At 44.7% G+C, this 24945-nt stretch overlaps 1 protein-coding gene across 6 annotated transcripts in view; it reads left to right on the forward strand.

The window, feature by feature from the left end:
- The window catches only part of sox5 (SRY-box transcription factor 5), a 91474-nt gene that overhangs the window by 60701 nt on the left and 5828 nt on the right, over positions 1-24945 (forward strand). For 2 of the 6 annotated variants that reach the window (XM_083999107.1, XM_083999110.1), the window contains 5 exons: positions 66-192; positions 3375-3460; positions 11282-11446; positions 17060-17258; positions 21532-21707. In XM_083999107.1, the coding sequence (XP_083855233.1) occupies positions 66-192; positions 3375-3460; positions 11282-11446; positions 17060-17258; positions 21532-21707 (753 nt within the window). The remainder of the gene's footprint in view (positions 1-65; positions 193-3374; positions 3461-11281; positions 11447-17059; positions 17259-21531; positions 21708-24945) is intronic. The other 4 variants (XM_083999108.1, XM_083999111.1, XM_083999112.1 and 1 more) reach the window with 4 other exon arrangements.

Here is a 24945-nt window from a genome sequence, read left to right on the forward strand (position 1 = left end):
TTTTCCTCCTATTTCCCCTCCACCCTCCACCCCCCCTCCTCCTCCTTTGCTCCCTCCTTTATTAGCAGGTCCAGGGCCAGCTCCCTCCGCTGATGATTCCTGTCTTTCCTCCGGATCAGAGGACTCTGGCAGCGGCTGCAGCCCAGCAAGGCTTCCTCATGCCCCCTGGCTTCAACTACAAGCCTGGTTGCAGTGAGTACACACACACACACACACACACACACACACTCACACATCCATAAGTAAGTGCAACTTACAGAGTCAAAGCAGTTGTTGTGTGTGACGTTTCAAATATTTTTCTCACTAAGCAAGGTAGTGTGTAACCATTTTTCCACACAAGGACTGGGATTGTTTCCCAAAAGACGAGCGCGCCCTCACAACAACAGCTCTCTCTTAATAGAAAAACCAGTCCAAATACACCCTTCCTGTTTACACTCTCAACCTCTTTTTCTTTATCTCTCAGTCCCTCTCTTGCTCAGTCTTTTTGGCTCCTTCCCTTTGTCTTGTCTATTTTTTGATGTCTAAAAGCAACAAAATGCAGGCGTCCTGCAGGACATGTTTTTTGTTTGTTTTTTTGTTTTTTCCTTTTTTCCTTTTTTTTTGGCTATCACGCTCCGGCTGTGTGGCAATGTGTTGTTTACCATGATAGAGAGAGAGAGACGGAGACAGAGAGAGAGAGAGAAAGAAGGGTGGGTGCCAGGGGAAGCTGGGAATAAATGCACGTGGGGGGGGGGGGGGGGGGGGGGGGGGGGGGGTGAGCAGAGGGGGGAGAGAGAGGGTGGTAATGTGACCTGCCCCAGGTTCTCCTCACATTAACACGGGATGCAGCCAGAACATGTTTCCAACACAGCCCACACACACTGACACACACACACACACATATACACACACATACACACAAACTTCCAGGCAGCCAGTGATTTGCTTTGTGATCTACAAACACACAAAAAAAATACAAAAAAAGAAACTTAGACGCAGAATATATGAGCGTGCACGCGAACGCCAGCTCGTGCACAGTCAGCCCTGTTCCCCCCTTCTCCCTCAGAGTTTCACAGCTTCCCAAACAAGTCCATTCCATTTTAATTAGTGCCATCTTCACCCACGCCCACTGCCCACGTAAATACCCTGTCAAGTGGTGGGCTTGTCTTTTCACTGCCTCCGCCAGCTCCAACCGGACTGGCACGCTGCGCCAGGCTGAGCCGCCCCTGAGAAAACTCTCTGGCAACTTTCAAAGTTGTTGTGAGTTGATGTAGTTTTGGTGCTGCGGCTCTAAATAGGACATGTGTAGCATTGTGCTCTGACATATTCTCACGGCGCTTCATAGCTCTGAAGATATGAATAGATTTTATCCGCACAATATGGACGCCGATGCACCGAGCGGCTGTCTTATTTACAAGACTTGTTGAACGGCAACAGTATCAAGTTGCTCAGTGTTACAGTGTAAAGTAAAAGTTACAGGACTCCTCTGGTATAATCAAAACATTGAAAATTGAATTAGTAGTCACAGACGATTTTTCAAACTCCAGAAACACTGTATCCATTTCCCAGAATGCAACTTGGTTGCCTGAAGAGTATTCACGTCTTCCAAATTTCACATTCCAAGGCTATAACACATAACTGAAGCCTCAAGCCCCTTACTGAAATGACACTGATGACATCATCAGGGTCATTCTCTCAAACTCAGAGCCACGTAATACATTTTACAACTATTATACAGGTATTAATGATAAACTGGACTATGTGAGTGCCCCTCTAAGTTCTATTTACAAATAAAGTGTCAAATATTGCATTAATGGACACTAAGTCAAGGTGATGACGTTGTAGTGGGGTGGAGGGAAGTGATCTATCTCCCTCTGTCGTCTGTTTGTCAGTGAGAGATTTCGGCCTGGTCTGCGAGGTTGCTGTCCCCAAGCCAAGAGCAACATGTTTGCTTTCCTCCGTCCCTCTCTCTTTTGTTACAGCGACCCCCAGGAGGAGCATAAATATCCACCCAGCTCATGTTTGTTTAGGGAGCGCAGAGAAAAGACCCATCTCCTAGAATACACAGTCCTGAAATAATTCTTTAATCCCTCCTGCCTCCCCTCCCCCGCCGGAGAATGTCTCAGCTTCACTTCATTTTTTTTTCATTTTTTTTTTTTATACGAACCAAAAAATATGGGAAAGTATGTTGGAAGGAAAGTCTGGCTTATGTGACCCCCCCCCCCCCCACACACACACACACACACACACATACACACACATGTTTACATGGGCACACAGATGCACAATAGAAGGTCCTGATAAGGCCGAGAGCCTGACAGCTGCACTCAGAGTCCAGGTCAGAAATGGAAGGTCAAGCCATAAGAACATTCCCAAGTTTTCTTAATGAGGAATGAAGTTCCCTCCATGTGCTGCCAGTAGAAGCTTGACCTCCTCCATGTTCTCTGTGTTGGTTGGTGGGCATGTTCCTATGTAAATCAAAGCTGTCAACAGGCACGACCATTATCAGCTACAGTCATCCTCCTCACCCCCCCTCACCGTCTATCTCCCCCTCCCCTCATCTCTGACCTTTCTCTCCCTCCTTTTCTCTCTCTCTCAGAGTAATTACAGCGCGGCCTATCTGCACCTGGTCACTAATAATCCACACTCTTCCTTTTCTCCCTCGCTCTCTCTGTCTCATTCTCGCTGCACTTCTGTCATCTCCCTTTGCCCTGCTCGTCCATCTATCTCTTGATTTATCATTCCTGACATAGGAGGGAGGGAGGGAGGGAGGGAGGGTGGAGGAGAGGGAGAGGGAAGGGACAGAGGTGGAGAGTAACTTGTGAAGAGAGAGAGATGACAACAAGAAGGACACGGGCAGGAGAGAGGCTGAAAGCAGCCCTCTCCCAACAAAGCAATAGAACAGACAGTTGAGAGGGGGGAGGAAAAAAAAGAGAGGAGAGAGCAGCAATCGGCAGTGGCGGCTCTTAATTACGGCGCTGGGGCCGGCTTTATCAGAATCCCCTCACCTCGCTGCTCTTTGTCAGGGGGTATTAAGGAGGAGGACACACAATCAGGCTTTTCATTAAGGCCCTACCGGCAGCGCACACAAAGGATGGCTTTAACAGCTGCAGAGAGGGACTCAGGTGGTGGGAGGGGAGTCCATGGGGGCGAAGCGAGGGATGAAGGTGGGATGAGAGAGAGAGAGAGGGAGGAGGAAAAACACAAGGTTGAGGGGTGAGGTGGGGTGTGTGGCCATAGAGACAGGGGGATGCTGAAGAGGAAGGGGAGAGAGATGGAGAGGAAGAAGAAGAAGAAACAGGGCACCAATGTGTAAAACCATTCACTGTTTTTTACTTAACACTCAAAAAAAAGTGACAATGTTTTAAAAAACTGTGATCTCTGGTTTCCTTCAGGTGACCCCTACCCTCTCCAGCTCATCCCCACAACAATGGCCGCCGCTGCCGCTGCCACACCAGGCCTGGGCCCCCTGCAGCTCCAGGTAAGACCACTGGGCCGACACACACCAAGGAACCACAAAACACACAGGAAGTCTTTAAATGTCACTGATGATTATAATAATAATGGGAAAAAAACATGCTGTTTTCCTTTTCGCCTGGGTGGTCCCATTGGGAAATAAATCCCCATAACCCTGACAGTGTTCACACCACACACCGCTGCCCCCCCCCCCACGGAGCTAGACCAGACCACAAGCACAGCCACAGGAGGGGGGGGGGAGAACAGCTGTCACTTTCAGCCAAAGTGTTGACGATGAAGCGATCTCATGAAAACATGATCAGAACTCAAAAGTCACACAGCACTGACAAGTGTAACCTTCGCCTTTGGCTCTGTCCTGCAAGAGGAAGGAAATGGGGTTGAAGCAGTTCTGTAGAGAGATGAGAAATGATCAGACTTGACTGTCAGAGCTCATCTGCTGAGGAGATTATGATCTGTTTTGAAGTCATGAAGAGGATGTGATCTAACTAATAATTGTGATCAGAATGATGTTGTAACGAGCACTTTGACGCACCAAGTGGAAGAGTTTTGATTAGTTATCAAGAAAAAGAAAAAGAAAAAAAGATCAATGTAATCAATTGTGAATCTCATGTCTCTATAGATTCAAGTTTTAATAGTACAGTACATAATAAAGGCAATAGGAAAGAGATCCATCAACGTGAAATCCTCCTTTGTGCTTACAGAAATGCGCTCACCAGCCGTTGTCTGTAGTCTAACCCTGTGTGCAGACATATTCAGTAAACATACCACAAACCACAAATCAAATCATCTGCATGAGTCCCTAAGTTCTTTCTTTTGGGATTGGCTAACCGATATTACAGCAGCACAACAGAGAAGAAAACTAATGGAACAGGGTTCGACCTCTTCAGTCAGAGCCGCTCGGACGGTTTGTGGTGTGTTTGAAATAACCCAAACATCTGCATCTGGTACAAAGAGTTTTTAGTTCTTCTTGTTTGTTTTTGAGAAATGACAAGACGTATGAAACTCAAGCTTTTTGACAAATAGCATTGGAAGATGATCATTTCAACCCATCAAATGTAAAGGGACAGTCCATATGTGCGTGCACTCATGGGTTTGATAAAGTGGTGTGCCGTGCGCTCCGCTGCCATAAATCTGGAGGTCAAGCAGCGAAGAAGAGATGACGGAGACAAAAAAAAAAGTCAACATCTGTTTTCCCACTCATAAGAAAGATGAGTCTGACTTTGCTCCTTTTCCTGTCTGCATATTTAGAATAAGTGGCCTATTGCTTAGAATCTCCTCCTCTGACCACTGCATGTATGCTCCCTCTCTCTCTCTGACCCCCGCACGCTGACAACACACACCACTAGACCTCACATACTTCACTCACATCCACGTGGGCTTTGGGGCCCCCTTCTCCCGGAGGTTTAGAGCCTGTGGGGGCGTCCTCTGAAACACATTACCCTCCCCTCCCCTGTGTCTCTGATACACACATCGTAAAGTGTAACACACACACGTATACATGGGAGAGAAACAGCTGTAGTGATGCACGTATTTCCCTCTCCATCTTTTTCACTTACTGTTCACACACAGGGAGCGATGGGAACATCGGGGTTAAAGGTGAGGCGGAGTGTGTGTCAGACATTTGCACCTGTCAGCCAAACGTGCCGTCCCAGATGCCAGACAGTGACACTACAGGGGAAGTAGAGGAGCTGTGTAATTCTATCACGGAGAACGGAGCCCGCTGTCGTCACTGTTTTCATTATTACTTTCATGTGTGTGTTTGTGCGTGTGTGTGTTTAGATCAAGAATAATGCCCTCTGTGCTGTTATTACTGCTCCAATCTAGCTGTCCATATGTTCCACTGTGTTCAGACTCTCTCAAAATCTCCAGTTGAACGGCTTTGTCCACCTTGCAATTGGATTTTTTTTTTTTTTTTTTTTTTTAACCAGCAGGGAGGGGCAAGAGGACACAACAAGTGCAAAAAAACATCTCACTAGCAGATTTCTTTCTTACAATCCTCCCAGAAAAACACACATCCATTCGCATGCACACTCACACACACACACACACACACACAAGTACACAGTCACACGTTGAGATTAAGGCTTTGTCAGAAAGAAACAGATTTGTCCAGGCTAACACAAGTACAGATGTCTCAATGTGGATGGATTTCCTTTGGGATCGTCTCTGCGCCCTCATTTGATAAGAAGGTGTTTCTGTCGCGACGAGACGAGACATGACAGTCGGTCCGGGCCCGGGGTCGCCACGGCAACACAGTGGTTTGACGGAGAGGACACAAGTGAACCCACTTAGCCGAGACACACACACACAAATAGAGGAATAAAATGAAAGATTTTCAGATACAGGGCAGGGCAAACTCCTTTTATATTGAAGAGTGCATGGAAATATACAGATTATAAGAAGCCCACGTTATACACACTCAGCTATTGACACGGTGCATCACCAAACAGGCATCTTTGCTGATTTTCCAAGTAGTTATTAGTTAGTCATGAATATGTTCTGAACCAAGTTCTTGTTATTTAATTCTCTACTTTCATGTTTAGCAGCTGGGTTCCTGGTCAAGCTGCATTAAAGCACTCCAAGTATAATTCAAACCACTAAAAACTCTTTTCTAATGCATTTCCCATCATCTAACATTCTGGTATTTTTAGTGAGCACATGCTGGCCTGATGCGTGCACATGTCTTCCAGACTCAACACACATCATTTGTGGCTTTCTGATAAAAAGTGTTGTCTCGAACGCAAACTGAAATAACTATGATCACGTGAACAGGCACTTTCAAAACAGACATGTTTGTATTTTTAAGCCAGTATATCTGTTTGAAAGATTTTTAAAGCTAGACTCACACAAACTACCTCTGCAAGATCTCGTTTTAATTTCAAGAAATCCAGAAATAGTGTTTTAAGCTGCTACTTCAGTTATGCACGTACCAAATGTGTAACTTATTAGAGGATTTGATTTTGACATTAAACTTTTTGTGAGGTCTACATCCCACTTGGTCTTGAGGTCTTTGTTTTGACAGGGTATACTGTAGATAAATCCTGGTTAGTTTTGCCCCGATTACACTGCATTAGAAGTGTATACATAGAAAGAAAGAGGAATTAGAGGGAAATATCTCAATAGCATGGCTTTGAGTTAAGTGCAGTTCTTAGAAAAAATGTATTAATCTCTGAATGATTTCAAGCTCTTTCTATGTTTGAAAAGTCCTCCATAGAAATGAACAGAGTAACTCATATAATGAGAGCTTAACACACAATCCTCCATAGAAGGTTTTCAAGGCAATGGAGGCTTTGGAGTGTACAAGGTTGGCATTTAGCATCTTAATCTGGGGGATGAGTGTGACATTGTGCATTAGAGCATGTTAATCTGGCTCCCTATTGACCCTTGATATCATTGATATCAACCACATCACATAAATGGACTGAGAAGGACAGAGAGAGCGCTGAAAAAGAAAAAGAAAAATGCACTTATCCAGGCAAAGATAGCAAGATTGGAGATAAAGATGAAAAGGCAGAGGTACCAGAGAGGTATTTAGAGGGATGATCAGTTAAAAGGATAAACTGAGAGAATGATGGGGGGGGTGGAGGTAAGCGGAGGCGAGAAAAGTATGGATGTATGAGAGGGAGAAAAAGTGTGTGAGTGTGTGTGTGACATGGTATAAAGAGGGTCAGTGTGAGGGTCAGGCTTCATATGGAGAGGCAGATGTTGGAACATATTGTCCTGGATTACCACACTGTACACCGGAGAGATGGACGCACAGACAACAGGCGGGGGGGGGCTGGGGCTGGGGAAGAGGGAGAGGGAACGGATGAGAGAAGGTAAACGAGAAATCAATCGCGCAACTCGTTTCTCCACAAAACCTTATCTAGATGAGCGAAAGAGCGCAGAGAAGCATTTTCCTCAGGCGTGAGAATTGCTTCAGTGTCGGTATCTGCTTTTTAACCTTATAGACTCTTGCAGTTGCAAGGAAATGCCATTTTGTGATAACAGCATGGGATCAATGTGAAATCAATAGGCAGCAGAGATAGGTGGCTTTGGTTAAGGACATTCTGCTTTGCAACTTCTGAGTAAAGGAAGTAATGAGTAAAGGAGGAGTATAAAGGTCCGTACGAACACCAATGTGTAAAAGTCAACTAGTGTCAGTTTTTGTACTGCAAATACTACATCGAATTCAATACAGCAAAAATACAATGATGGCAAACTTCTATTTGTTTGTTCTATAAAGTTCATTTCGATGTCAAAGGAAAGCAAAAACACAAAGCAAGTGAAATATTTGTGATTTCTGTTGTCAAAGAAAATTGATTTGGTGTGTGTTTGTCCTTGAGACTGCACCATAAAAGTATAAGGAAGGCATTGTAATCATGTTATTTAATTGTGGGCGTTGTTTTTTATTATTTAGTTTTTTTTATTTATTGCTTACTTCACTCACAAAGAGTTTTTAATTGCAGAAAGGCTCAAAGCAGAGAAATCCATAGAGAGGCTGATGGGACGTAAAGAAAGGGAAGTGTTTGTGTCTCTGACTCAACACTTGCTTCTTTTTTCTTTTCTTTTCTTTTTTTTTGTCATTCAGTGCCGAAACTGCTGCAGCTTAAAAAACTGTGGTCAGATAGGCAGGAAGTGGGACAGACAGAAAGACGGAGGAGAATCCATTAAGAAGTGACAATAGTCCTGGTTGTCGGGGGAAACAATGGAGCTCCAACTGAAGCAGCGCTAACGCTAACGCTAACTCTGACAACAAAGACCAGCAGGCTGCTAATCTGACTAAAGCTGCAGATTATTGACCAACACACACACACACACACACACACACATCCCCATCGACTCAGATGACAGAAGAAATAGCAGCTTAGTGTGTGTGTAAGCGCACACACACACCTACTCACACAGCATCAATAATACTAATACCAAACAATCACCTCCATGTCTTCAGTCAGAGAACACCGATACACACCTCACCTCTCACCTCAGCAATAGGACACACACACATTGATACACACACACACATTTGTGGAAGTGGGGTCATGTGGCAAAGCACACACTGACCACTAGATATGTTCACGTACACACAAAAACACAAGCAGATGTGTTAGCGCTGCATGGCCTCACACTGAGGGATTAGGAACACACACACACACACACACACACAGCTCAACAGTAAAGGGAGAAATTCCTTAGTTTTATGCTGTACCTATAATTGTGCCCCCCTCCCCCCCGCACACACTCATTGTGTTGTTGTTGTTGTCTGTGTGTGTGTTGTGTGCCTGTGCCTGCTCCTCCGGTCACCCCAGGGGGCCTTGCGCTGTCACTTCCTGTTTGTTGACATGCATGTCGTTGTGGCGACGCTCTGGGCGCGCTCCACAGAGCTCTGCCCTCTCTAGTGTGTGTGTGTGTGTGTGTGTGTGTGTGAGTGACGGGAGCTGGCCTTGTAATGGAACTCAATTCACTCCACAAATAAAGAGCCTTTGAACCACTGGTCCGAATATGGCAGGACACACACACACACACACACACACACACACCGCCTGTGGTCCACTCGCTAGGGGGTTTGGCTGGTAGGAAGGGGAGGGGGGGTGTTCATGCTCGGCTGCCCCCCCCCCCCCCTCCCCTCCATCACTCTCTCTTCCAGGAGCCACAGTGCAGCTAATTGAAGAGAAACGGGCGAGCGGAGGCTGATCTGATCTCAGCGAGCCGGTCCTCACCAGACCATGACCCGGCTCCCGCTGATCTCACATCAGCAGCAGCAGCAGCAGCAGCAGCAGCAGCAGCAGCAGCACTGTCTACCTTATGTACCTCAATTATGATCCTTCCCCTCGGTGTCGGGGGCAGTGGCAGATGCTGACACTCTGGCCACAGGTTTATTTCCAAACAGCAGCAAAGCCTTTGATGGAGCTGGACTGTTGAATGTCATTGGAGAACAAACGTTCACTCCTCTACTTTTCACAGAGCTTGTGACAAAATGCTGAGGTGCAAGAAAGCGAAGAAGGTAATCAAATATTGAGGAAAGAGCGCTAAAACAGCCACGTGAAGACTTTCCTCCATTACTCTTCACAGCATCACTTTCACGCCTCAGTATTTCCTCAATTTAAAGCATCCAGTCACAAAGTGTTTGTCAGGGATGGAGTTACCTTGTGCCTTGTTTAGATTTCTGCCTCCCAGTGCAACTCATCTTTTTGGAATGGCAGGCATCTTATTTGAGAGTGAAATGAAAAGCAACAGAAAAAGACAGAGTACTGTAATAGAAAACATGTTACTTTTACAGTTACATTGTTGCACAGTGAACATCGTTGTTGCCACATGTGAGTGACAGTCAGGCGGAGAATATTTCACATTCAAATATGAGTTTCTTCCAAAAAGTGCTTCTTTGTGTGAGTGTGTGCTGCCAGTTTGAATGTCTCCATTTTTTTCTTGTTTGTATAAAAAGAGATAAATGTCTTTATTTAAGATAGCAGAGGAGAGCAGACACTAATGTGGCTGTCAAGGGAGATAGAGAGAGGTACAAACAGACAGAGAGAGAGAGAGAGAAATAGCAGTGACAGCATCTCTTCCTTGTCCATTTGCATAAACCAGCCTTTGTTTGACGCTGGTGGCCGGCAGCCAAGCGCCAACAGAAGGACGGAAGTTAAACTCAAAAAAAAAAAAAAAAAAGAATGGTCCTCTTCCAGAAAAATCTTCCACCAGAAATAAATAATAACAATTATAACTATTCAAAAAAACACACATCAGTTACTTCTCGCAAAAACAACCATTCTGTTGCTCTTCAGAGGAGGGAATAACAATTCTGAGAAAAACAAAACAGCATCTTGGAGATTTGTATTAGCCGACATGAAAGTAATTGAGCTTCGCAGGATGATTTTGAGGAGGGAGATAGAGAGGCAGAAAGAAGCCTTTATGAATATTGAAGCTCCTTCCAAGTTGTTAATATTATGTTGTGTCTGTTGCTGTGGAAATACTGGCCAGAGACTGTTTAGTGTGATACAATGGTATTGCATAAATATTCCCCGAGTATGTTCACACCATAGCAGCTCACGCCATAATGCTTTTATTTAATTAGAAATTAATTAAATACATAAATAAGAATTGGGAAAACCTGTTTTTTTTGTTTTTGTTTCCCTCAGCAGTTATTGAATCAATTTATCTTTGCTGTAGACTATTTTATAGCCTTTCTCTGTGTTTTTGCATCTTATTGTCAGAACACTCAAAACAGCGCAGGGGCAAGAGGCACTTCTGGCATGTCCCATCTGGCATGGAGCTTCACAATGTTTCCTCCCTCTCTCTCTCTCTCTCTCTCTCTCTCACTCACTCACCCACTCTCTCTCTCTCTCTCTCTCACTCACCCACTCTCTCTCTCTCTCTTTCTCCCTCCATCATCACTTTTTTTCACCTTGAGCCGGAGCCGGGCTCTGCGGCGTGACCTCGATAGCCGGAATGTTTTCCCTTTCTCCCACGATGCACCTGGAGGGGACATGGCCATCTCTGGGCCTGTCAGAGAGGCTGTTAGCACTTCTCCCATGGGGTGAGGGAGGGGGCTGACAGTGGTGATGTCCCTCTCTATCTCTCCTCTCTGTGTCACACAAACAGAGGCCGGGCCACTAATGGCCTCGTCTTCCAGAGCTTTTTAGCCGGTGTCTTCTTTTTTGTTTGTGCGCTCTCGAGTATTCATTTATTCATGTTGTCCCTTTCTTCTCTCTCTCTCTTCTCTCTCCCCCACTCCCCCCTGCCCCTGTCTTACTGCCCCCCCCCCTCTCTTCTCCTCCTCCTTCCTCAACTCTGATCCCGTCTGTCTCTCTGTCTCTCTGCCTGTCTGTCTGTCTCCCTGACTTTGCAGCAGTTGTACGCAGCTCAGCTGGCTGCCATGCAGGTGTCCCCGGGGGCCAAGCAGCACGGAGGCAGCCTGCCCCCCCAGGCCAACCTTGGTACACACTCGCCACCCACCAACACGCACACACACAGTGACAAAGTGCGCAACTCCCCACCACCAAGCAAGACCAAGGTAAAAGAGAATGTCTGCATGTACATGTGTCAAATACCAGAACTGCCAGTGGGGTGTGAGAGCCGGCTAACAAACCATAATAGTCAATATTATCTACTGTTTTCTCACTCTTTAAGTGAACAGTTTCAGAGGGAACGTACAGGAGTCACATTTCCATCCCTAAAATTCAAATTGAGCTTAAATGCTGCAGTGGATTTCAGATACTTTTTTTTTCCACTAACTAAGTTTCAGTGCAGATGCCTGTCTTCCTCTTTTTTATGAAAAGATAAAAACACGAATCTGACAAAAAAAAAAGTGGATTTCACTTTAATTACATTTATCTTTGTTGCAGCCAGAAATGATATTTTCTGTCTAAATCACTGTACACACTCTGGCCTTTCTAGTATTCTAACACACACTGAATGACTGAATGTCTGCTTGGATGAGATTGTCCTTCACTGCAGTGCATGATTCAAAAATGTGTATTCAGGCTTGTTTGAATCTTGCATTGCACCCCCCCCCCATACCCCTACCCCCAACCTTTTTTTTTTTTTCAATCAAACAAGTGTCCTGAGCAGCGGTCAGCTCCTCATACTAATGCACACCTTGGTACAACTTGGTGCCAGAGAAAAACCCCCGGTCACCTCTGCAAGTCAAACACTGTGAACTTTATCACAGAGCTCCAGCTGCTGTTGTATTGGTGTTTGTGCCGTTTTCTCGGCTGGCTGCCCAATGGGGGCGAAGGGAAGACGTGTGTCCATTCAAGTGGAATTCTATGAATATCTGGTGGGCTATTGGGACCTTGACCACCTCCCCCCAGCCACACACACACACACACACACTCAGGCCCCATGCCCCCTGCCGTCCTGCGTCCGCCCCAGAGCCCTCCACAAGTGTAGTGGTCAGTCACAAATCAGCACACACCTCCCAGGCTGCTCTGTCTAATAGTGGGACAACACTATCAAGATCCCACAGAGTTGGACAATCTGAATTCAGATCAGTGCTAAAGCAACATTTTATCACATAAATCAAAGTTTCTCAGAATTTTCTCTTCTTCTTCTTTTTCTTTCTGTGTTTCAACTTCCACTTCTTTCTCCTTTGCTACTTAACCGTCATACTTTGTCATCCTTTTTTTAAGATTGTTCTTGACCAGTGCCAACTCCTGTGTCCACACACACACACACACACACACACACACACACTGTTGGGACGGGCTCATGGCCCAGATTAAAGCTTGTGGTTGACCCCAGAGCTCACACCCCTGCTTCCCTGTCCATCAACCCCGCCCTACACACACACACACACACACTACCGTCCCGCCCCATTGACACACACGTCTTATTAGCATATATATGGAGTTGGGCTGACGGGGACGTGGGGAGCCATAATGTCCTCCCCAGTCCAGCGGGAGTGGCAGACTGGGTAGTGGACACCACATGGACCCCAACAGGCCCCATGGAGACAAAATGCCAATTGAGCACTGAGCTGTTTTGGGGTTACTCCCCCTTGCAGCGCCTCTTTTTGTGAGCATGGGGAGTCAAACATAGGATAAGAAATGTTTGTTTCTTTCCTCTTTCTTTTTTCTCTACCTCTCAGCCTTTCATTCACTCTTACTACTGCAGCACTCCCACTCATTCTTTAAAGTCTCTTACCCGTCTCTGTCCCTGTCTCCGTCTCTCTCTGGGTGAGTGACATGTATATTTCAGAGGTGTGCCCCCCCTGTGGGCTCTATCTCAGGTCTCTAGTCATTTAGAGAGCCGCTGCCTGCCTCTGCTCACAGCTGTTTGGACTCAGGCACACAACGCTTAAGTGCTTTACCCTCGGGTGAGACACGGGCACACACACACACACACATGCGCAAATGTACACACAGGTGTAGAACAAGATACCAACTAGAAACCGTGCAGCCCCCTCACACACACACACACACACACACACACACACACACACACACACACACACACAGACAAGCACAAATCACAGCAGCGTACATCTAGCTTTCTGATACGCAAGAGTGGATTTTTCTATGTAGGCAGGCATGCATACACACCCATACAATAGTGCAATTCAAGTGATGCACCATATGCAGCCCATTCGCTGACATGCATCACACACACACGCAGTGGTCGAAAGTGGCTTCATACATTTACACATTTGAAATACTTCAGTAATTACATTTTTATGGGAGAGTGAGACATAATTATATAGTTTTTACTTCACTTAGCTGTTAGTTTACATGAGGAATATGGTTTTACATACCAAACTAATTATTTTATATATCATTATAAAAAACAAGCTCCAGTGAGTCCTGTCTGAAATACCAATTATCATGTTTTAATGTTAATGCAACATAAATAACAATCCAAGAATATTCAGTACAGTATACTGTAACACTCTGAAAGAAGCCAATGTGCATAATGAATTATAATTGATACAATTGATACTTGAAGATCAATATTTAACAAACACACTGTACAATGTTAGCGTACAAAGTAAAAGATCTAAATTAGTATCTATATGTGATGTTTAATTCTATGACTGCTCACATGGACACACACATACAAATGTATGATTACCCATGCAGATGAAATGAAGAACAAAACAGTTTCCAACATCTGGCACACAGCAAACTGCTGCCAATAGCACTGTCTTACCGCGCACACACACACACACACACACACACACAGACCCCTGCCATCACTTTAAAAAGGTTTTGGGGAAGAGTTTGTGGCTCACTGCAAAAATGTCATTTGGTATTCATGACCTTTGATGGCTCTGTGAAACCATGAAAGTCTAAACTTTTGAAGGTTTAACGAATGTAACCTTGAATTGTTATGAAGTCTCAGAGTCGGCCATTCAGACGCTAGATACTTTTTATGCAATTTAATTCTCCAAAACATAATAATAAGATAAAGAAGACAGTGTCAAGACAGGAGGCCCAGTCCAGTTGGAGAGAAGAATTAAGAGAAAACAACCAAACAAAAAAATAAATCAGCCAGACTGTCAAGGTGAAGTCACGTCTACAGGAATATTTCCTCCAAAAACAAATTAGCAGAAAATATCAAGTGTGTTAACATACTGGAGGAGTTGCTGTGTTGTTGAATCGCTGCCACAAGCTGAGAGACACGTCACATCTGCCTCTGTGTCTGATAGAATTAAACATGACAATACAATTAATATCTAATCAGTCACTTATAGCTGCAAGGAGAGGAAGAGAGAGGGAGACGGAGGAATGCAGTGTAAAGGTGTTGATACACACATTGAAACACACACACACACACACACACACACACACACACACCCCTGACCAGGATAAACGACGGTGGCACACACACTTGTCCTGTTAATTGAACCGTCAGCCCCTGTGATAAGATGCAGAACCCTGATGTCGCTTTCACATGTCTGTGTCCACACAAGTGATACGGCCCCCACACACACACTCTCTCTCACACACACACACACACACACACACACACATTATTTCTCCCCTCATGTTTCCTGTGTCTCTCTCTTTCCTGTCCCTCTGGCTCTCGCTGTCTCTCCGCATGTTTTCGGCCCCAAAGCTGGAGACTGTTTCATCAGCCAAGACAGACACAAAAGCAATTGTATTAATTCAAGATTCCAAGAGGCTTTAGAGGCCTCACACACTCGCACTCACACACACACACACAGTCATGAGATTTAGAGCTTGTTGAACAATGACACACACGCACATAAACAAGTCGGTCCAAGCCTCTGAGCCCCACTGTCTAAACTAATTCCTCCACACTGGCATAATGCAGGTTGGCCACCTTCCCACCATAGGATTTGGCTTGGCGCTAAGAGGAAACTCCCCCATCCACTGTACAAGAGGCAGAGGCATTATCTATTTGTAATAAATATTCAAACGTGTTCCCAGCCAAAGCCCACCATAGTCCGGGTCAGGATTGAGAAGATCCCGCTCAGTTTTTCTCTTCTCCTTTCTCTCCTCTTCTCCTCCGGCCCATTGTCTCACTGAAGGCATCTTTGGGGGTCCTCCGTCTATTTAGAAAGACCCCCCTAATGAAGGACAATCCGGTTAGGCCTCATCGCACACGAACGAACGCACACACACACACGCAAACTTGCAATCACACACACACACACACACAGGCACGTACACATGTAGGGGCTTAATTGGAAGGGCTTAATTGAGTTGTGAGGGGCTCATAAGGCTTAGTACGACTCAAGGAGTGGGAATCAGGGAAAGTCGGCCTTAATGAGTGGAGATACCACACACGCACACACACACACACACACACACACATATAGACATACAGCACTTGCTCTCTTTTTTGGATGGCGCTGCATGCTGGATTCCTCTCCTCCTAAGCAGCAATTAGACTAATGATCTGAAAATAGAGAAAAATTATGCGTCTGTTCTATTCTATGCTTCAATAAGCTCACACCTGTAATGGTTAAAGTTACCTTTGTATAATGTACACCCAAACACATTGAATACACAAACAAAATAATGTACAAAAATCTATTTTTTACAGCACAAAGACACTATTGTTGTGCATGTTTATTGGTGGGCCCATTAAGCCGTCCCTTGCCCCATGTTGTGTCTGCCTTTTAATTGCAGAGTTTTAATTACACAGAGTGGTCGGTGTACATCTGGCCCCTCGGCGATCTAATTCCTTCCTTCCTGTCATGTGACCCTCCGAGGCTCCCCCTGATTGGATTAGGTCATCGGCAGGGGTGATGTTGCCATGACAATTAACGTGATAACAGCCCCGGGCTTTCTGCGGTGGTCCACATGCCGATTCATTTAGGAGCCGCTGTCTGCTACATGTGTCGTTGTTCAGACGCCCGCTGATTTAGATGAATGAGCGGATTTAATCGCGCAGATGTATGAATACAGAGCACCTTTTTGGCATCTGTCTTAATACACAAATACTGTTGGCATCATCAATATGCACCTCAAAAAACAGCTGCTGCAGGAAGATGTATTGATCGTTTCCTTGGGCTGCGAGTGTGTTTGTGAAAGTGCTACTGGTCGCCCCCGTTTCTAATGGAGCAAGTGCACATTGAAGTGGCAGACAGCCCTCTGTTCTGTTGGCTGTTTGATACGTGGAGACATCAGCGTGTCTTTAGACTGTCACAGCTGTAGAGGCAGTGTGTGAGAGGTGTCATTCTTCCTGAGAGAGTTTGCAGGTGTCTGTCCTCCTCACGTGTCTGATTGTTGCTCTTGCCGCTGGCCTTGTTGGAAGCATGCAGAGGAGCAGTGTCGTACAGTGATGCATGTTTACCGGAGCCTGCATGTGGAGTGTGCATGTGCATGAATCATGTCGCCCTCTGTGAAGGGTCAGAAGGAAGTCAGTTATTGTGCATGTGAATGTCAGTGGTTTGCACCGAAATATGAGTATTTCTGTTTTTTTTGTCCCGTTTATGATGAGCTGTTTGGAGACGGGCAGTGGCATGCACCTTGTCATCTCTCCCGCCAGGCTTGCCTCAGATTGCTGTGCATGGTGCTCCCATCTAATTAGCACGTGTCGAAGCCTGACTTGCGAGTGGTTTTGGGTGATGGAGCGCGAGGGGTCCCCTCCTGCCTCCCACCTCCAAATTCTTACGGTGGTCACAGCAGGCGAAACTGTGCTGTTTTGGTTTTTGCAGGACAGTGAGGGTGCACAGCCACTGAACCTGTCGGCCAAGCCTAAGGCATCCGAGAGCAAGTCACCCAACTCCCCCCCAACTTCCCCACAGGTCCCTGCTGCTGCTGCCGCCGCTGCAAAGCTGGGCCCCGCCGGCTCCATGAAGCACAGCGTCGCCCCCTCCAGCATCGGAGGACCGCCCAGCAGAGTCAGCTCAATAGGTAAGTGGACTGAAGTCTGTCAACACACACACACACACACACACACACACACACACACACACACACACACACACACACACACACACACACACACACACACACACACACACACACACACACACACACACACCACAGGAACTTTGGAGGATAATAGTAGGTTATTACAGCGTCAGTGTTGTATTTTTGTCATCAGTTGAGTGTAGGTTGTTTTAGCTCTTTCCAGCTGATGGCTGCTTCCACTGTTTAGAAAGTCATTCAACATTAAATAAAAAGAATGAGGGAGTCATCTTCCTGCAAAGCTGGCTAGCTGCTTAGCTACATCCAGAAAAACACCAATGTAAAAATGACCACAATACAACAAGCTGAAAAAGCTTTATAGATTTCCTTATAGATATATTTGTGAATGAATGAATGAACGAATGAATGAATGAATATTTTATTTCAAACATGTGAATAACATATTACACTTGAAGCACTAGTCGATAAAAACCTTGTATGTTTGAAAAGGAATAGGAGCATAAGCTTATTAATAAGAAGCATTAGCTTATTAATTCCTACCCCTTCTCCACCTAGAATCCTTGTTCCATTGGACTTTTGATCATTTATTTGGCATCTACATTTTTTATTATCATTACCAATATGCATGATAATCAAAGTTAAGACATAAGATATTTGTAATCAACCCAAAGCCATTTAATACAGTACACACACAATGATCCTGTACACAGCAAATTGTCTGTCCAAGGGAAACATATGAGGACAGACATACATTATTGTACACACATGGTATAAGTGAGCCTACACTTCAGGACACACTCACTGAGAAGCGTTTGCTAATGATTCCCATTATCCCATTATGACAATGTATGTCGTTAAGGAAAACAGTAATAGTTGTGCTGGTAGTAGCAAGACAAGAATAGTGTTGCCATTGTTGCTAGTGCCAGTACCATAATCATACCCGACCATATGCACACATACATAAAATATGACATAAATGAATCACTATTTTGTACTCTTAATCCATTTTTCACACAACACTGATAGTTCAAATATTACACATATGTAACAGGCTATAATTAGTGTGTTTGTGTTTCTTCCGTGCCGCTATTTGCCTCGGGGCTGTTTCATTGTTATGTGTTTATTAGTGACTGAAAGAGACAGAGACAGAGTGAGGGGAAGGAGAGAGGGAGGGAGGGAGGGAGAGAGAGAGAGAGGGAGAGATGGGGATTAACACTTTTTTTTCCCGAGCGATGAAGCGGGGGAATAATAAAGAGAGGAGCGCATGACAGACAGGAGGTATCACCAATGAGATTAGACAAGCCTCTTACATGAGCCAGGACAGCGCAAACACCCAGCATTAATGACACAATGACAACACACACACTCAAATGCACACAAAGGCTCACACACACATGCACACACACACACATGCACACAAACACAATCCCACCTCCGCCTCCTATGCAATAGGCAGTTAGTCATTTTTTCTGACTTCTTGGCTAATCTCACTGTTTTTCAACAAATCGGCGGATTTAATATCAGATTAGTGGATTTGCGGTCCCAGATGTTTTTTGTTCAGAAAAATGGATTACAGTGTTTAAAGTTTGTGTGTGATCCCCGCTGAATTATTTGTGTGTGGATACCAGTGTGTTTTGTGTTGTAGGAACTCATGGTCCCATCTGTTGCCACTGAGTTTACTCAGTCACCAGCACATTTCTTATTACGGTTTATAGTCGTATTAGGATTCCTGTTACAAGTTCAGAGGGGAAAGACAGGGCAGGCAAATTGGAAAAGGCGGTCGTTTTGATGTGGGAGTGAGCGCGTGGCTGTGTGTGTGTGTGTGTGTGTGTGTTGAGGTGATTTAAATAGACACACTAGTAGTGGATGTAGAGAGAATTAAACAGTGAGTAATCATCGTGGAGTCCAGAAATGTACACACAGCAAAATTCTGCTTTTAGAGAAGATTTCTTCCATGTGTTTTCTTCACTTAGGGTCACATGGGAGTTAAAAGTATTTTCTTGTTGGGTTAGGACAAGGGCTCACAACATTTTTATATCTCCCAGAGAACAACAAAACACAACCTGTACTTGTACTTATCTGTTTCCTTTTGATTCAGAGAGAAATGTTAGAATTTGAGTTCAGCGTTGGTTGCTTATTACTTTACAGATTGTATAAAATAAATGATCAGCTGGTAAAATGTCATATATTTTTACGGAATGTGGATTATTTTATATAAGATTAGCAACCAACCTTGATATTATGTGACGGAGATGAGCCACAATTTCCATTTAAGAGTAAATACTTAAGACTTTTACTCTAAATGACGTTTTTCAAAGTATCATTATTGTATTCATACTTTTACCACAAATATCTCAGTGCTTCCCCCACCACTTATTATATGAAACTGAATTTTACACAAGTCACAAGTCTGTCCTCATTTAACACTCACTAGTACATCTCTTTTATGTCACTTGTGTCGTCATAAAGAGGTGACTCTGGGAAGAATAGAAGGTGTATTATGTCGGCTTATTTAAAAGGAAAGCTGCGGAATTAGAGCAAACCAGGAGCAGATGATCAGCTGTTCTGTCCTCTGAGGTTTTTGCAGGTGATGAGATGATTTCACTGGGTTCATTTAGATGGGTGAAAGATAGTTTCAGTCTCTAGCAACTTCACAGTGCACCTCTTTCTTTTTTGACACCTACCAACCCAGGGGCATGTTCCTCTTACTGTGACCCCCATCCATCCATCCATCCATCCTTCCTTCCTTCCATCCATCTTCTCATCTCAACCCAGACTGAAGGGCTGTCAGCGCCTGTAACTTCTTCCACAATCACACATTTGTCTTTGTCCCTGTCATAAAACAGTGCAGCTGCCTCTCATCTCCCTGCCGGACAGTTTTTCGTGGTCAGGAATGTATTGCGCCTGTCTGTAGGGATTTGGTGCTCACAGACTAAAGTTGTGTGTGTAGAGTGAGAAAGAGAGACCCCCCCCCCCTCTCCCTCTATCTGGGTCACATTCACTTGTCTGGATGGTTGGCATCACTGTCAGTCTAAGCGAGACTCACACACACATTCATATGCACAAGAATATCTATCTGTCGCCCTCCCTCTCTTTTGACTCCAGATTAAAATTGACTGCCACCCGATTCCATCGCCCTCTCCCTCCTCTGTCCTCTCCCACCCCTTCCACCTCTTTTTTTTTTGGCCCTGCTCACATCCAGATTTTCCGGTTATGACTTCTGAAAGAGTTCACGGCTCTGTCATTACCAATCTGAAGCTGGTAATCTGGCCTGAGATGGCATTAGCAGTGCGGATTAGCGCAGATAAAGGCCCCATAAGCCAGCCGCGGCTCTTTGTTAAGAGCTAACCCGGCTGATAGAGAGAGGCGATAGCAGTGCACACAATCACACGCACACACACACAGTACACACACACCCACACACACGGTCAAAGCAGATGCCTCAGATGCCTCATCGGCGGCTAAGCTGCGGAAATAATACAAATAATAGGTGGCGAGGCGGAGTGGAGAGATCAGATCTTTGCGAGGCGGCAGGGCAGATGTTCTCAACTGGGGAAATTAGCAGGACTTTTTACTGGTAATAAGAGTCATCTGGCCACCTCTGTTCAAAGTGGAGCTGTTAGGGTGGATGTTTTAATGTGATTTAAAGAGGAATCCAGGGTTTGGACGTCGTGATAGTGTGTGTGTGTGTGTGTGTGTGTGTTTGTGTGAAAGGCTGAGGGCAGGTGGGGAGGCAGTGGGCAGCATGTACCAAGGCTACAGGCTCAATCTGACTCACATGCCCAGCTCCACCAGCTCAAGTGGTCCTTGTGTGCACTGTGTGTGTGTGTGTGTGTGTGTGTATGTATGTGCACAAGTCTGACAGAGACAGAGACACACACACACACAGGCACATGCGCCGGCAAAACTCACCTCATCAAGTGTATGTTAATGTCTTTACCTCATGGTTCAGGGGAAGATTTATTCTGGATGAAAACCTCCTGCCGGCTTCCACACACACACACACACACACACACACACACACACACACACACACACACACACACACACACACACACACACAGTCACATTCATTTACTCAACTGCAAAAGCAATAAAATCTGTCTTTATTGTTCTCTCTTATTTTTTCTAAACAAGTCAAAATAGCGACATAAAGAAATCACCGTTTCCACTTTTAATGAACATGCAAAACCAAATTAATTGCTTGTCCTCTCTGTCTCTGTCTCTATCTCTGTGTGTCTGTGTGGTGTCTCAGCAGACTTGTTGTCGTCGCTGTCCACAACAGCCTACCTGAACGACCACGAGGCGGTGAGCAAGGCCTTCGCCGAGGCCCGGCAGATGAAGGAGCAGCTGAAGAGAGAGCAGCAGGTCCTGGACGCCAAGGTGGCGGCCGTCAGCAACCTCAGCCTCAACAACGGACGCTCAGACAAGGTGAGTCTCTTTAAATCACACAGACTGAGCTGTGATCTTAGTAATAGCAACAAATTGTTACAACTGCTCCAGCAGTCGTTTTAAAAAAAATCTATCATAACTACAGATTTATTTTTAACAACATCAACTGGTGCTTTAAATCACATTTTGCAAAATCATCTCATTGTGAAAAGATGTTAAGGCTCTTATCGGCCGTTTAAGGATCACTGCTTTACTTCAGAGTCCTCATCTGTATTTGTTCTGACCTTTGGTATGAAGATGCTGATATCAAGAGCAGACAGTCTCTCTGAGAGCTCTCAAAATGCCGCATGTGGTAAAATACTTAATTATGAAATTATGGTTTTTAATGAGAAATGAGTCCCACTCATCATCAATAACAAAAACATGAGGATCCACATCCAAATAAATACAAATGATTTTGTTTTATCTCAAAAAGGCAAATGAATCCAAAGGTCTAAATGCATCAATTCTCCTGAAATGCAGAAAAAAAGTCTCCAAAGTCATCACAAGCCGTAGCGTTGTCAGTGTGTAATAATGTGTCTTGCCATATGCCATCCCTACTGCACTATGTAGGAGGTAAATCAGTGTACATTGTGCTCGCTGAAATGTGTTGAAGCTAAACAGGGCCAGATAAGGTAAAACCAGAGGCGTCTCAGAGGTAATGAGTGTGTCTGTAAGGCGCACTGCAGGACTGTGTGCGTGAGCGTGTATGTGTGCGTGTGTGTGTCTTGCCGAGCGTGTGTGTGGCAGAGCGGAGCGTCGAGGAGACAGTAATGTGAAGTGACGGCGCCGGCTCCTCAGCAGCGTGGCTAAATTGTGGTTATTTGTTAAACACATTGGGAGTCAGCTGGTGCACGCGCATGTACACACACACACACACACTCACACACACACAGAGCAACAGTGTGCTTGAAGCATCTGCACCACTGACATTCAACAGCTCTATCTGTCTCTGTCTCTGTCTTCCTCCTTTACTCTTTCATCTGATGTGTTTTCAACCCTGCTTTATTGTTCACATACACACAGAGCACCAACAGTAATATAGTGTAGATACAGTGTCTAACAGCCAATTAGATTGACTGCAGAGGGAGTTTGATCGGTTCTGCAGGGAATAGAAGGAACATCACTGAATTTCACTATTTTTCAGGAACATTTTTTGCAGTTTGTTCCACACAGTCACTCCATCAGATGGAGGCGTTTTTACTCCACTGCTGTGGAGACATAATTATATTAAACTGTTTCTCACATTTCTTCTTAAACTTGTGTAAGTAACTTTATTTGAATTTGTTGAAATTAAGTGACAAATTGATATTTTGCTGTAATTATTTTTTCATCACTTTTATGAAACAATAAGAATTATTTTTTATTTTTTTTAGGAAATGTAATTTTGCATATAAAATCATATAAAATTAGGAATATATATAAAGAGAGAGAGAGTGATGTTTAGTGCTTTTTTAAAGAAGTGCTTTTTAAAGAAGCTGTCAAAATTGAGCCTTTTTTTTTTAAACTTCTAGATATTAAAGTTATTTTTTATTTGGAGTAAATGTGACCCTCCTCAGCCTCCGTAGCCAGGCGCTCTGGCTGACTCCTCTTCCCTCGGCCCTTTGGCTTTGTGCTGCGCGAGTGTGACGCCGGCGAGCTCTCTGCGTTCACATCCCACAGTGTCAGCTCTGACACACTCAGAGGATTAGTTTTGTCGCTACTTTGTGTCTTGGCTCCAGTGTCAGCCATTCAATCCACTTTTCTCATGTACTGTACCGGGGCTTAATGTCAGACTAGGCTGTCATCCACTCTGTCTCCCTGTTCATCTCTGTCTCTTCCTCACACACATACACACACACACACAGCAGCATAACATAAAAGCCTTTGTAACAAAACATTTTATCTTAAAATCTAAAACTCAGACAGGTTTTTTTTTCCAGCTCAAGGTTTGACCGAGGTTGATCATTTATGTAAAATGGGAACATTCCTAAAATATTCCTTATTCACATACAAAATGACTGAATCGTTCCAACCCAATGCCAGATTATTCTCCATTTATTAAATCATAATACAGTCATAATGAAATACTTTTTAAATAGCTTGCAAACAACAAAACAAAATGACCGGGAAAAAAAACCCCAGCGCTTTCCGCAGCATGTTTCTGGCTTTTATTCCCCTGCTCCCCTCCCCCGTCTCTTTAGCCATATTTATTCCAATCTGGGGGGAAAAATTATCTCTAACAATTAAACTCTGTTGGACTAAAAACAGACAAAATGCATTTCATTATCATTCTGCCCTCCCTCCATCCAGTCAGCCAGCTCGCCAGGGTCACATGTAAATGGAGAGGGACACTTTTTGGAAGGTTGTTTTAGAAGACGACGGTGTTTTGGGTACCGCTCCTAATCGTATAATTAAACTGTAAAATGCTAGCACTGCTGTGTATGTGTGTGTGTGCGAGCGCGAGCGTGTGTGTTCGTCGACAGCCAGGTTCTAGCGCAGAGTGTGCCGGCTGCTTGCATTAAGCATGTAAATGCTCAGTAAATCAGCCTTTTATTGGTTGTAATAAATACCCAGGGGGCCGTGCGGCGTGGCCTCGCTCTCGTCCGCGCTGCACTCTCTCGTTCTCTCTCTCTCTAATGCGTCGACCCTCGGGGCCTCTGCAAGAGAGAGGCAAGCCGCCGCACTTCACTCTCGCAGGTGGCTGCCAGGAGTCGCTACACACACACACACACACGCTCGTAAATATACAGTAAACACACAACACAGTAAACATCCAAATAGGACTAAATGTAATCAACATTCTTGCACATGCAAACATACACACAGATGTGTGTTGAAGCATGCAGGCGTACCGCACTCTAACAATTTGATGTTGACATTAACGTTTCCACAGATTGACATGGAAATGAACCAAAACACAAACTGTCTCTGTGCTGAAATCGCTGCTATTATTTGTCTCTTTTCTCCGTGTTTGGCTCCCTTTAATAGAAACAATACGATCTGATCTCCTGCACATCACAGCGGAGTAAGACTCAGACTCCTGCTTTGATTGGTTACTTCTGTTCAACATATTTTCCTCCTGGACAAACTGTTTTAAAACTGATGTGATGATGTAAAACAGTCGGCGTAACTCTGAAATAAACAATCTCAGATTCAGTCGGCGTGTTTAAAATCAGCCACCAGACTGATTATATTTGGCCGTTAAGAGGAAATGAGTTGTTGGGCATCACTACAGGTCCGTGGATCCTCTCATTCA

The sequence above is a fragment of the Trachurus trachurus genome, assembly GCF_905171665.1.
Source record: "Trachurus trachurus genome assembly, chromosome: 23".
Lineage (NCBI taxonomy): Eukaryota > Metazoa > Chordata > Actinopteri > Carangiformes > Carangidae > Trachurus > Trachurus trachurus.